The sequence below is a fragment of the Aquarana catesbeiana genome, linkage group LG03 (genome assembly GCF_042186555.1).
Source record: "Aquarana catesbeiana isolate 2022-GZ linkage group LG03, ASM4218655v1, whole genome shotgun sequence".
Lineage (NCBI taxonomy): Eukaryota > Metazoa > Chordata > Amphibia > Anura > Ranidae > Aquarana > Aquarana catesbeiana.
Genome location: NC_133326.1, coordinates 716,883,320 through 716,898,307, shown reverse-complemented (window position 1 = coordinate 716,898,307; position 14,988 = coordinate 716,883,320). Strand labels below are relative to the sequence as shown.

The window sequence follows — 14,988 nt, the reverse complement described above, 5'->3', positions numbered from 1 at the left end:
GGACGACACTTTACTTTACTTAGGGGATGTGGAGGCTTCACTTACGAATGTGGGAGATAATACAACATTTTGGTTCACTGTCGGGATTCTCCATTAATTGGAGTAAATCCGTCATTCTTCCGGTAGATGAGCCAATGGTTGATCTGCCGGTTAGTGCAAGACCGCTTAAAGTGGTCTCCTCATTTAAATATCTAGGAATACATGTGTCAGTCAATCCAAAAAAAACTTAAAAGATAATCTACTACCTCTTTTCAAAAGACTTCAAATGACATGCAATACTTGGTGTAAGCTCCCCTTATCAGTAATTGGTAGAATAAATTTAATCAAAATGGTCTGGGGACCTCAGCTTCTATACATTATGCACAGTTCTCCACAATGGATACCCCGTCAGTGGTTTAATCGTATTGAGACATTGTTTAGATCCCTAATTTGGAGGAAAAAAGTTGCTAGAATAAGTCTTTCCACCTTGCAGTATGGTAAAGATCGGGGTGGAGCTGCGGTTCCCAACCCTAAACTATATTTTTATGCCTCTCAATTGCAACATTTGAGTGGTCTTGGATTGCTAAACGATTTTGACTCGGTTGAAAGCATGCTGCGAACTGGAACATTAAATACATCGGTGCTGGCAATTTTGGAGGCGGGATTGTTACACCTGCCACAAACGGCCCCCACCATAGTTCTTCTCAAAAAATTATGGTCTACGGTCAAATCTAAATTACAAGTTCTGGGCTTCCTAGCAGAGACCCCTCTATGGAACAATCCGAACCTAGCAGAAGTCTATAAACTGGAGGGTTTCCAATTGTGGAGGAATGCCGGAATTCATAATATTTCTCAATTATTTCACCAAAATATTTTAAAACCTTTTATGGAGTTGCAATCGGAATTTGGGCTTCCCAGACATAAATTTTACCGATATCTTCAGTTACGCCATGCCCTTCAGATTCAAAGCCGGTCAGCTGCTCTTGTACTTGTTACCCATCCCCTAATAAATGACATTTTCTATGGTCAGGAAAAAAAGGGTCTTATATCTCACATTTACTCACATTTGCTCTCTGCTATACAAGACACTGCAAATTTACCATGCAGACGTAGATGGATAGAGGACCTGGGAGAGGTGAGCGAAGATATCTGGGACACATGCCTTCAGACAGGGCCATTAACTTCTGTATCACAAACACATAGACTTTCGCATTTATTCTTGCTACACAGAGCTTATCGTACGCCAATACAATTACATAGATGGGGCAGAAGGGATTCTCCCTTGTGCCCTAAACGGTGTGGAGAAGAGGGGTCACTGATTCATTTAACGTGGCGCTGCCCCAAATTACACCGTTATTGGGGCGATGTTACCGATACAATTTCATCAGTATTTCAAATTAGGGTCCCCTTGGATCCCCTGATATGTATTTTGGGAGCAATTGATGAAGAAATATACCCCCCTCCTAATAATATAGCAATAATCAGATTATTATATCTGGCCCGTAAGTTGGTGGCCAGATTCTGGCTATCTGTAAATGTTCCAACCAAAAAACAATGGATAGAACAGGTAAATTATATCCTTATCAGAGAACATCTAACATATCAGCATAGAAATGCATCTCGAAAATTGAATTCTATATGGCAACCTTGGTTGGACTCCCCGGGATTGGCACCCCCACAATTAATTGTGCACAGAATATTTCAAGTTTAAGTGTATACTGCTTGTTTGACAGAGGCGGTAATTGGTGTATCTATGCTGTGTATCCGGGAGACTGAACCTAATTGTGCAGACCAGGAGCAAGGTTTATGGTTAGATGACCAGTTTGTCATCTGGTAGCTGTGTTGGGTGGGAGAATTCTTGTTATCTTACGCAATACGGTTTGTTGTTATATAAATGTAAAACCTATTTGATGCCACTGCTGTAACAATCTTTATTTACATTGAATACACATGGTCAAGAAAGCATTGAATGATATGAGTTCACAACATATTTGGTGTCATATTTAAAGCTTGACCGTCTACTATGTAACTTGTCTTTTGTGGCTCAATAAAGAATTTTCTGATTTAAAAAAAAAATAATATTATTGTATTTGCATTTATATATACCCCCATTTCTCATTGGGATATCTTCACTGTTTTTTTTAGCGCTGCACTATACTATTTTATTTGGTTTACTTTTTCACAGACTATCTGATGTGCTGGCAGCTACTATTTTTTGTTTAAGACAGCGAGGTTTCTTTCACATTTTTTTATATACAATACCCAACATGCTGTGCGGGTTATTGTGTGCCATAGCGCAGAACAAGCAACAAACTGATAAAGAGCGTGGGAAAATTTGGATAAAAGACAACTGAAGAATAATAAAAATAGGAAAAATTTAAATAAAAATAAACATAAAAAAATTAATTAAAATAAAAAAAGAGAAAATTGAACTGGATTTGTGTTAAATAGGTAAGTTGTGCCTATGAGGGGATATATTTGATACATGATACCATATATACTCGAGTATAAGTCGAATTTTTCAGCCCTTTTTTTTGGGCTGAAAATGCCCCCCTCGACTTGTACTCGAGTCACCGCTGTCTGTCTGCATGATCAGCGTGTCATGCAGGCAGACGGCCGCCGGCGTGTGATAATACCGTTCGGAGGCTATTCCAGCTTTCAAAAGCCGCGCCTCCTCCTCGTCTGTGATAGGCTGAACACTCCATTTCCCAGCAGTCAGTGTACAGCCTATCACAGACATTCTCTCATCCTCGTCCGTGGTATAAGAATGAGAGAATGTCCATGATAGCCTGACCGCTGACTGCTGAGTGTTCTGCCTATCACAGACGAGGAGGAGGTGCGGCTTTTGAACAGTGGAATGGCCGCTGAAGTGTATTATCACACACTGATCAGAGGATGGAGATCGCCACAGGGAGGATGGAGATCGCCACAGGGAGGTTGCACAGGACACAGGTAGGCTGCACAGGGACATAGGACACATGCACAGGACACAGGGACATATACACATGTACAGGACACAGGACACATGCACAGAGGACACATGCACAGGACACAGGGACACATACACATGTACAGGACACAGGGACACATACACATGTACAGGACACATGTACAGGACACAGGGACACATACACATGTACAGGACACATGTACAGGACACATGTACAGGACACCTACACAGCTACAGGACACATACACATGTACAGGACACATGTACAGGACACATGCACAGGACACATACACATGTACAGGACACATACACATGTACAGGACACATGTACAGGACACATGCACAGGACACATACACATGTACAGCACACATACACATGTACAGGACACATACACATGTACAGGACACATGTACAGGACACATGCACAGGACAGATACACATGTACAGGACACAGGACACATGCAAATGTACAGGACACATGCACATGTACAGGACACAGGACACATGCACATGTACAGGACACATGCACATGTACAGGACACATGTACAGGACACAGGACACATGCACAGGATACAGGTAGGCTGCACAGGACATGGGGAGGCATGCAGCTGCAGATGGGCATTGTTGACCCTCTTTTTCCACTTATAGTAGCTGCTACATTTCTCACCCTCGTCTTATACTCGGGTGAATAATTTTTTCCCAGTTTTTTGTGGTAAATTAGGGGCCTCGACTTATACTCGGATCGACTTATACTCGAGTATATACGGTACCTATGGGGAAATTTTTTATTTAAAAGGGGCCATCTACTGGTTTGAATTTTTCATGTAAGACAAACACTGAAACAAGGAGTGTACTAGAATGGGACATTTATAACAATTAACTTACAAGGGAGAATCTGTTTCAGTATATTACTATGAGGGTCCTGTTGGAAGTGAAATTTAAAAATTGATATATATTTTGAAAGATAATATGTATATATACATTATTATATGTTATATAAATCTTGAATAGAGGTGGAACAATATCTCCATTATGGGATGTTGTTATACATGATACTGTAGATAGATAAACTATTTTTATGGATACTATACTAATGTAAGCTAAAGCAATGAGGTGAACCAATGGTGGTATATTGCCAATAATAAATTATATGACTGAGTGGGCTTCCAGGTCCTCCTTGAGGCCCTACCGGGGCCATGGTACCCAAGGTATACAGTATATCCAATATGTTTCTCTGGTGCAAAAGCGCCAGAAACGCTCAGATTTGGAGAGATTCCTGGGTATACTTTCTATGGCCCAGACTAGGAGGCCAATGGATAATTTTTGTTGAAATTCTCAGAAATGTTTTGGGACACTGAGTTTGTCTTTTCCTTCCTCTACTGACCGTCTGTGTTCGCCAAACCTCTTTCTGACAGTTCTAATAATTCGACCTACATATAGTAGGTCAAATGGGCAGTATAGGCAGTATATGGCATATTCTGTAGAACAATTGTAGAAGTCATGAAGATTGTAAGTCTTGCCTTTTGTAGAAAATTCTTTCTGGTCATGCTGAACATTTTTACAGGTGAGTCAATTACCCCTTCAGCACTGGAACATCCCTTTGATTGATAAGAAAGTAAGGGTTGGACACGCAGAGGGCTTTTTGGTTTTAGGTTTGCTTGGGGCGATTCTGATTTTTATATTGTGGGCCCCCCGTCTATATGAGGTCTTAGGTTCATCCATGATTGAGGAATTTAGATTGGGATCTTCCTGGAGTATACTCCAATGTTTTTGAAGATATGTTACATTTTTCTATGTTGGATATGGAATTGTGTTGTGAACCTTAAAGGCTGAGGGGTAGTCTCGGTTCTGGACTTCATATTAGTGGACTGTATGTTGTGACCATGAGGGTAAAATTCAAAACTCCTCTATCAATGTTGGGGGGGTATCCTTCTTCTTCAAACTTTTGTTTCAACAGGTTTCCGTGAAGATCGTAGTCCTCATCGCGTTTGCAATTGTGTTGGAGTCTGCAAAATTGGCTTTTTGGTATATTGGCTGTCCCCCTCGGGTGGTGCTAGCTCTGAAAGTGGAGGTAGGAATTTGCCTGACATGGATTTGATGTCATGTCTGGCATATATGGCTGTTTCTGTGTGACAGAGCTCTGAGTCCAGGAAGGCCAAACTGTCCAAATCACAGACATACAGTATGTGAATGATAGACCTAATTGGTTGGAATTACAGTATGAAACAAAGAACTCCACAAGCGATCTTGGTCCATCCCAAATTATGATACTATCATAAATATATTGCCTGTAATAGATTATATTTTGGGTGTAGGGGTTGTTGTTCCAGACTTAGTTGTTTTCCCAATAGCCCATAGCTAAGTTGGCATAACTAGAGGCAAAATTTGCCCCCATAGCTGTGCCCTGAGTTTGGAGATAGAACTTTGTCACAAATTGGAAATAATTATATCTGAGACAGAAGAGAGTTCCATCTCTGATGAATTGAGCCTGCTTCCTGTTGATGAGGGGATCTTTGTAAAAGGAAATATTCTGCCACTCGAATTAAGGTGTAGAGAGAGGCAATATCCAAGGAGACCCATAGGTAGGTGTTTTCCCAGGGGTAGAGCTTTAAGTTATCTAAAAGATGGATACCATCTCGGATATAAGCTGGTCGTTGTTGGGCTAGGGGTTGCAAAAAGTTGTCAATATAAATGGAAAAGTACAAATTGCACAAATTGAAGAGAGACCTGGATGATTATAATCACCACAGGGTATTCAACTGGAAGGAATAACATTACCACTTCCCAAAGGTCCATCAGACCCATACCCCTGACGTCATGCAGACCTGTTCCCAGTGGGCCCTCACCCACCCCCCCCTTCCCACCTTTCCCAGTATAAGTGAAGCCCAGTAACCATAACACTGCTCCTTCTAGATGGACAACTCAAGAGATGTCCTACCGCTCCTCAGACTCCAAACCACAGAGAAATAGAAGAAGAAATAACAAGATAAGGACAACAGGTAATCCACAATCTATACCTTTACAAAAGATCATCTTAAAAAAAAATTGCATTGATACATGTCCCCCATACCCTGTTTATGGCTAATAACTTGCATATAAGCCTTCAAAATGGGGTCTTTTGCTTTTTCATGTTCGGCTCTCATAGAGTTCAATGGAGTTTGTGAGTTTTCCCCTGTTCAGAAGTTCTGGCACAAACCGAACAGGGGGGTGTTCAGCCTATCTCTATGTTGAAACTGCTGAGTTTTGTATTCTTCCTACTATACTTTTTTCATTACTGTAGTTACATGGTGACGGAATATATTATATATAGCTTTGTCATTACTAAGTCTACATATGGCCCACCACTGGTTAACTGGACATGTTTTCTTAGCACTGCAATTTTTAAATTTTACACATGCACGTTAAAATCAGCATTTTTTACTAGAAAAATTACTTAGAACCACTGTACATTATATACTTTCTGAAAGCCGAGGCCCTGGAGAAAAAAGTTAGGGTATTTGCAATTTTATTTATGTCACGCAATATTTCTGCAGCTGTTTGTCCAATGTAAATTTTTGCGAAAAAAATACACTTGAATGAATTTTTGTCCACATAATATACTGTAATTACCAGTTTTTTGGTAAAATATAAAATATGATGTTGGCTAAATAGATAGCAAACATTTCAAGATTTTAAATTGCGTTTTTGAAATGGCCATACGCTATGGTACCTAAATTATTCATAGATGATGCTTTAAAAGCCTTTACAGGTATTCATTTTAGAGCTGAACGTGATCTATGAGACTAGATTTATTGCTTTCACTCTGGTGACAATATCTCACATGTGTAGTGCAATTAGACCTGCATGTGCATTTACATTTGTTTCTGAGCACGGGGGGATGGGGGTGCTTTATTTTTTTTATCTTTATTTTTAACTTTTTACCTTTAACTTTATTGCCATCAGAGGGGTGAAAGAGACCCCATTGTGATTGATTTGGGCAGTGATAGGTACTCTTAATTGAGACATCAGGTGTTTATTAGACCCCTGATATCTCCCATGCCTTCAAGGCAGCTGATCAAACACAGAATGTCTTTAACCAGATGCTTTCATGGCTATAACAGCCAGGAAAAGAAAGCTCTGAAACTGTAAGTGATGCAGTTCTCATCTCTTTCAGCTTCAGTTCCTCCATCTACTATGTGGGCAACTGACCTGACCGTTTACTGCGGTCCCAGACTGGCCCAGAACAGGAGAGTCCAGGAAAGGCGGCAGGCAGTGGTGGAATAGGGGCCCCTTTCAAGCACAGTAAAAGTGATCGGGCAGCTGTAAAGCCACTTGGATCACTTTTACAGGAAACCCAATCGCTGGCTCTAAAAAATGGCAACTGGATCATAACTGAAGCTGCAGCCATGATCCTGGTATTACCACTTACTGCCCACAATGTATATGTACTGTACGTACGTTGGGCAGCAAGCAGTTAAATAAATCAACGACCAGCATATATTGTTCTCGAGCCTCCTTTTCATCAGGGAAGCATACATCAGTTACAAAGGGATACAATGTCATTTGGTGTTAGGGGCATTAGAAGCTTCCAGTCTGATACTAAAGGCCAAACAGCAGGAAGACAGACTGTCTCTGGGGGAGAAATAATTATGGTTCTAGGAGAGAAGAGAGACCAATAGAAAAAAGGGAGAGAGCCAATGAAAGGGAAACAAGCCGTGTTCACTGCAGAACTTTGTAACTTTTCACGCCAAGTGTACCAATGGGTACCCTGGATGGTTTTGGATCCTAGCAATGCCCCTGTCAGTAAGTAAAAGATGAAGCTATGAGGTTAAGAAAAAATCAGCAGTATCAAGCTACATATTTCTCTCACTTACTTTCACTAAACCAGAACCCCCAACCATCCCAAATGGTGGTACTAGGCTCAGACTCTATACCTCAGTGCACTTAGTAAGTCTCGTTTCTTCTCTACAGCCATCCTAACCACTGTCTCCTCTAATATTGGGAGGTAGGATTATCATTAGTACTGTAAAAAAACAATGACTCCCTCCTCCGTACTCTGATCTCCGTGTCAAATTTCACTGATCCAGCTCAGCCTCACCCTGTGTAAGTATTACTTCCTTCTTCTGCTGTCAGCAAAGACATCTGCTGATCTGAGAGCTGAGTTGGAATGTTCCGTCTGTCTGAACATTTATACAGATCCTGTAACACTGAGATGTGGACACAACTTCTGCCATGTCTGTATTGATCGTGTGCTGGATACACAGGAGGTGTCTGGAGGATATTCCTGTCCTGAATGCAGAGTGAAGTCTCAGGATCGGCCTGCATTGCAGAGGAACATAACACTACGTAACATAGTGGAGAATTTCCTGTCTGCTCAGCCAGATCGGGAGGAGTCCGGGGTCTTCTGTACTCACTGTGTGGACTTTCCTGCACCTGCTGTTAGAGCCTGTCTGCTCTGTGAGGTTTCTCTGTGTGATAAACACCTGAGAGTCCACAAAAAGTCCCCAGAACACATCATAACTGACCCCACCTTGTCCATGGAGAGCAGGAAATGCTCCGTCCATAAGAAGATCCTGGAGTATTACTGCACTGAGGATGATACCTGTATCTGTGTGTATTGTATGTTTAGAGAACATAAAGGACATGAGATGGAGTCACTGGATGAGGCTTCTGAGAATAAGAAGGAGACACTGAAGAATGTTCTGCAGAAACTTCTCACAAAGAAAGAGGAGATGGAGGGAAGAGTCCACAGTCTTCAAGAACACAGGAGGAAAGTAGAAGAAAAAGAAGCTGGTGACACTGAGAGAGTCACTGCCCTGTTTAGAGATCTCAGGAGACGTCTGAAAGACCTGGAGAAGAGAGTCCTGAGGGAAATCTCCGGGCGGGCAGAGAAGGTCTCCATCTCGATCTGGGATCTGGAAATAAAGAAGGAGGAGCTGTCCAGGAAGATACGTCACATTGAGGAGCTGTGTAACATGACGGATCCACTGACTGTCTTACAGGAATCAGACACAGGTGACTTGTGTGATACTGAGGATGGAGATAATGAGGACAGAGAGAGACATGAGGAACTCCTCCATGATGGAGGGGGTCTGGATGTGGATGGGATATCACACACATTACACACATTATCTGATATAATAACTGAGGTAAATGTAGACTTCTATATGCAGAAAGCCGAAGGATTATTACTGGATGTAAACACAGCTGGTTATTATCTACAGATATCAGATGACAGGAAAACTGTATCCTGGTCAAATATAAACCAAAATCGTCCAGAAACACCAGAGAGATTTCCATATTTTCCTCAGGTGTTGAGCATTCAGAGTTTCTACTCAGGGAGACATTACTGGGATGTGGATGTTGGGGGATCAGATAGCTGGAGAGTCGGGATGTGTTACCCCAGCATAGACAGGAGAGGATTGGAGTCAGTAATTGGAAATAATAACAAATCTTGGTGTTTGGTCATGGATAACAATCAGTATTCAGTGAGACATAACAGGGAAAACAACACCTTACCCATCAATATCTCCAGTAACAGAGTCAGGATATATCTGGATTATGAGGCCGGGCGGATCTCCTTTTATGATCTGTGTGACCCGATCCAACACCTCTGCACCATCACCTTCACCACCTTCACTGAGCCCCTCTATGCTGGGATATGGGTACCAGAAGGTTGTATAAAGATATGTGGGGGGAATCAGGAGATGTGAGAACTCCGCCCAGAGTCAGGTGATATAGGGAGGAGGGATGAGATTGATGGAATATTCAGTTAATAGGATAAAGCAGTGGGTGGGGCTTCAGTCGATAGCCTGCATGTTTTTTTTTTTACTATAAATAAATATAAGTAAGATTTCTCCCTCTGTCACTCACATGGCCACTGTGACCTGGTAAACTATATATATAATAAAGTACCGCGCTAATGTGATATCGGTGGAATAAACCACAACAAAATAAGGTTATACTCAATACAGTGACCTCATAAGTATATAAAGGAATTTGTATCTATGCTCTATAATGGAATGATCAAACAATCCCCAGATGATGTCTTATTAGATGAAACGCGTCGGGAGGAGCTCTGCTGATGCCATTGCATCACCATCCATACTTTTTATCACTTTTTATCACAAAGCGCTTTTTATCCTCTTAAAATGTGAGTGTTCCCTTTTTTATACACAATAAATGTCTTGCATTGAAATGGAATCACACTATGTGGCCTATTCCTTCTTCTCCATATAAACACATCACTTGGGAGAGAGAATTTCTGATCCATCCTCTGGTCATCATCCCTCCAGTGGATATCCATTGGAAACGGTGTTTTGAAGGATTATAGGAGTCTATATCCCCAACTGGATGTTGTGTGTGCCGATGTATGGTTCCCCTGGGTGTATTACACCACAAGCCTTACTGACTCATTAGGCGTACGCCTATTTGGGTTCAACTTTTCTGGTAAGCCTTATACTTATGGGTGGTGGATTATCTACTGGCAAATTGTCTGCACCAAGCATTTATTTCAAGTCACCATGTCACTATGATTATTTGTTCATGGACTTTAATATTCACTTATGAATGTATATTTATTTCATTTTTGTTTCACAGTATTATTTTTCATTAACCACTTACGGACCGCCCGCCGTCATTATACGGCGGCTGTTTGAATGAGGATATCGTTGCTATGGCAGTAGCTATTCGCCGGATTCACCGTGAGATCACTTTTATTGGTGACGGAAGAGGGCCCCCCTCCCGCCACGATCCGGTGCCCTCTGCCGTTTACCGGAGCCGTCGGCAGCGGTGGAGGCGATCACGTCCTCTCACTTGCTGTGCATGGAGGCGAGTGAGGGGAAGATGGCCCCCACCCATCTCCATACAATTGCTGGGCGGAAGCGACGTCAAAACGTCACTTCCGCCCATACGTCTTAAAGGCACATTTTTTTGTTGTCATTTTTTCAAAATGACAATTTTTTTTTTTTATTGCATTTAAGTCCAAATATGAGATGCGAGGTCTTTTTGACCCCAGATCTCATATTTAAAGTGGGGTTCCACCCAAAAAAACAAAAATACCTGAACAATTCTAAAAAAACAAAACAAAAAAACATTTGGATATTTTTTTTTTTTAACTTACCTCTAAATGCCTGTTGCTAGGTGGTCCCTCGTAGTCTGCCTCTTCCTTTGCCTGGGCTGGTGACATCACTTCCCCCTCGGCACAGGAAGGGCTCGGCTCTGCTCCCTCCCTCATGTCAATCATCTGGGACCCATTACAGGTCCCAGGTGATTGAGCGGCCACAGCCCGGCGCCCACAGTTGAAATGCCGGCGCCAACGAGCAGAGGGGGGGGACGAGCGGGGCTTCGATTCACCGCATCGCTGGACCCAGGGACAGGTAAGTGTCCAATTAAAAGTCAGCAGATGCAGTATTTGTAGCTGTTGACTTTTAATTTTTTTTTTCTTTAATGGAGCCCCTGGGTGGAACTCCTCTTTAAGAGGTCCTTTCATGCTTTTTTTCTATTACAAGGGATGTTTACATTCCTTGTAATAGGAATAAAAGTGACACAATTTTTTTTTTTAAAAGAGTGTAAAAATAAAAAATAAAAAGGTAAAATAAATAATAAAATTTAAAAAAAAACAGTTTTAAACGTGCCCCGTCCCGACGAGCTTGTGCGCAGAAGCGAACGCATACGTGAGTAGCGCCCGCAAATGAAAACGGTGTTCAAACCACACATGTGAGGTATCGCCGTGATTGTTAGAGCGAGAACAATAATTCTAGCACTAGACCTCCTCTGTAACTTAAAGCATGCAACCTGTAGAATTTTTTAAACGCCGCCTATAGAGATTTTTAAGGGTAAAAGTTTGTCTCAATTCCGCGAGCGGACGCAATTTTGAAGCGCGACATGTTGGGTATCAATTTACTCGACGTAACATTATCTTTCACAATATAAAAAAAATTGGGCTAATTCAAAAAAGTGCATTTTTTTCCAAAAAAAAGTGCGCTTGTAAGACCGCTGCGCAAATACGGTGTGAGAGAAAGTATTGCAACTATCGTCATTTTATTCTCTAGGGTGTTAGAAAAAAAATGTATAATGTTTGGGGGTTCTAAGTAATTTTCTAGTAAAAAAAAAAAGCAGTTTTTAACTTGTAAACACCACATCTATAAAAGAGGCTCGGTCTCAAAGTGGTTCATTTAAGTTAGTTTCTCACAACTGTCTATGCAAATATACGGAGATTGTTTGATCATTCCATTATAGAGCATAGGTACAAATTCCTTTATATACTTATGAGGTCACTGTATTGAGTATAACCTTATTTTGTTGTGGTTTATTCCACCGATACCACATTAGCGCTGCACTTTATTTATATATATAGTTTTCCTCACTTTGCAAATTGATCTCTTGCTGTTCCGGCTGCTAATATACCATTTAAAAGAGACAGCGCGGCTCACTTTTTCTACATATTGACACTGTGACCCTTGTAGAATATCTGTCCAATTAATGCAGAAACAGTAAGTACCATGTTCTTATTGGTTAGTGAGGAGGGGCGTGGCCTTTCTATCTATCTATGTCTGTCTGTCTGTCTCTGTGATGGGATAGAATGTGGTTCCCCTCTCCTCTCTCTCCTTCCTCCTATTCTAAAGAAATGTAACAATCTCAGTGGAAATGTATAATTACCTTATCTAGAGATTTACTACTGAAACAATAAAATGGGATTATCATTTAAAGTGTATGTCCAGCCAAAATGTGTTCCTTAGTTTTGGATGGAGTGGGAAACTCTTAGAACCCCCAGTAAGTTTTTGCTGCTATCCCAGGTTCCCTTAAAAGGATTTTCCCTCATTTCCTGTTCTGCCAACAATATTTTCCCAGACAGGAAGTGAATGGAAATCATCAACGGGGACACAGACATCTAAAAATCCGACAAGGGTTCTATCCTTCCCTTATTCTACTAAAGAAATGTATTTGTGTTTCTGTCTGTTTACCTTGTACAGATTTATCATCACTTTCTTTCTGGCTAAACATTGTTGCCAGAACAGGAAGTGAGGGGAAATCTCTCTAAGGGAGCTTCAATCCTTCCCCATTCCATCCAAAACTAGTAAAAAAAAAAGTTTTTGGTTTGGCATAGGCTTTATTAGAATGTATTACTAATAGCTGTGTCAGTGTCGGTGACACTGTTGGCAGCACTGAGATGTCTTTCACTGTCCAGCATGTCCTCACCCTCCTCAGTTTCCTCAACAGAGACACGTCATACATTAGTCTGGTAATATGTAGAATACACGGGAAGGTGAGACCGGAGAACACGTTGAACACCAATATACATCACAGTGCTGCCAACAGTCACACCACCTGATTGGTTGCTCCGGGACTCACACTCTGCAATACTGTGCTGTATAAGAAGAGATGTATTAAGGGAAAAGGAGAACACGGGGTTAATGTCTTACTTTATCTTTCGAAGATCCTCCAAGGGAAGCCAAATATATCACATTCCCTGGGAACCCAAATATGCAACATGGCCTTGGGTCTCCAAATATTTCATGAGGATTAAGGGCCCCAAGCATGTCACATTTCCTGGCGGACCCAAAATATTTCACATTACCTAGGGACTTATTTTTGGGCTTGAAAAATGTAAGATTGGTTTGGAGCCCCTAAATAGACTCCATCACTTTCCTGAACAGTGCAAAGACAAGTCCTCTATAAATTCTACCCTGGACCCACTTATATTCTCCATCATTGCTACCCCCCCCCACCACCACTCCGTTCCTCTGTCAGAGCCCCGAGTCGTAGCCTTGTGTAGGCTCCATGTTGGATTATGTTGGAGCTTACACAGGATTGATGTCACCCCTTCCTTCTCCACCACATGACAGTATTCAAGTCTGGTGATTGGCCGCGCAGACCTGAATACTGTATGCTGGGAAAAGATCATATGATCCCTCATAGCCGGGGAAACGGAGGACTTGGTGAGGGTTTTGATGAAGTTGCAACAAATTGGCGGAACAGAAAAAGGAGAGTGTACTGAGATTTGGGGGGCTTTCAAGTGAACCTGTCACTTTACCCTGAATGGACAAAGTGGGTGAAGTCTCTTTAACCCGCCTCTAGGATGGACATAAGTTCCTCAGTCAGTATGACTATGTTCAGTGGTAAGAGGTGATGGGGTGCAATGATCTGGGGGTGCAGTGTTTACCTGGAGAGATGTACTTACTGTTATTTATAGACTGCTGAATGTAGAGAAAGTGGAGGGAGCTCCACCCAAATCTCTTACTATGAATGTGTATAATAGACAGGTGTGTGACCAGCAGCCCCCTCATCCAGTTCATAAAGTTCCTCGCCCTGTACAATCATCTTCTGTAGTATATATAATGTGTATAGATAGAAAGGTGTGTCACTGCAAACTCCGCCCCTAATTTAAAACTCCGCCTTGCTGTATACTTTACATTCCCTCAATACTCTGTGTGTACGCTCCTGATATAACAGTGTACACTCCTCTGAGTGTGGATGTACATGGAGACTCTATAGGGGGTGTACGGCTGCTGCACCATTTACAGAAGGGGGCGGGGTTTTATTTCCTATGGCTCCTCCCAGTACAGGAGCGTTATGTATAGAGAGATGGGACGGTGAAAAATTGTATAGAGTGCCGGACCTGAGACAGAGCGCAGAGTGTAATACGGCTCATTGTCTGTGTCCGAGCTGTGATGTCATAGTAGGGAATAGACATGTGCAAACTGAAATATTTTGTTTCGGAATTTAGTTTTCGTCCGAAAAATACATTTATTTAGTTACTCCCGAAATTCCATTTTATTTATTTTGTTTCGTTAAAAAATGCATTTGTCCGAAAATCCAACATAATTAAGGTTGAATCTGTCATTGAAGGCTTATGGTGTCTGTCGAATGTTCTAAGAAGATTCGACGGAGCAGCTAAACTGTACGACACCGCAATCGTACATTTCCGGTCGAATGTTCCGCCTACAAGCTATAGTGGAATGCCAATGTTGTATGACACTAGTAATAATTATATTTATTAATTATTATTACTAGTCAACCAACATTAAAATTCTTCTATAACCTATGGGCGGAGCATTTGACCATAAATGTCCACTC

At 41.6% G+C, this 14,988-nt stretch overlaps 1 protein-coding gene across 1 annotated transcript in view; it reads left to right on the top strand.

Annotated features, from left to right (window-relative positions):
* LOC141134368 (uncharacterized) overlaps nucleotides 1-9,831 on the top strand; it is a 95,845-nt gene extending 86,014 nt beyond the window's left edge. Inside the window, exon 5 of the mRNA XM_073623935.1 lies at nucleotides 8,044-9,831. Within this exon, the coding sequence (XP_073480036.1) occupies nucleotides 8,044-9,623 (1,580 nt within the window). The 3' untranslated portion in view covers nucleotides 9,624-9,831. The remainder of the gene's footprint in view (nucleotides 1-8,043) is intronic.
* Nucleotides 9,832-14,988: the final 5,157 nt, after the last annotated feature.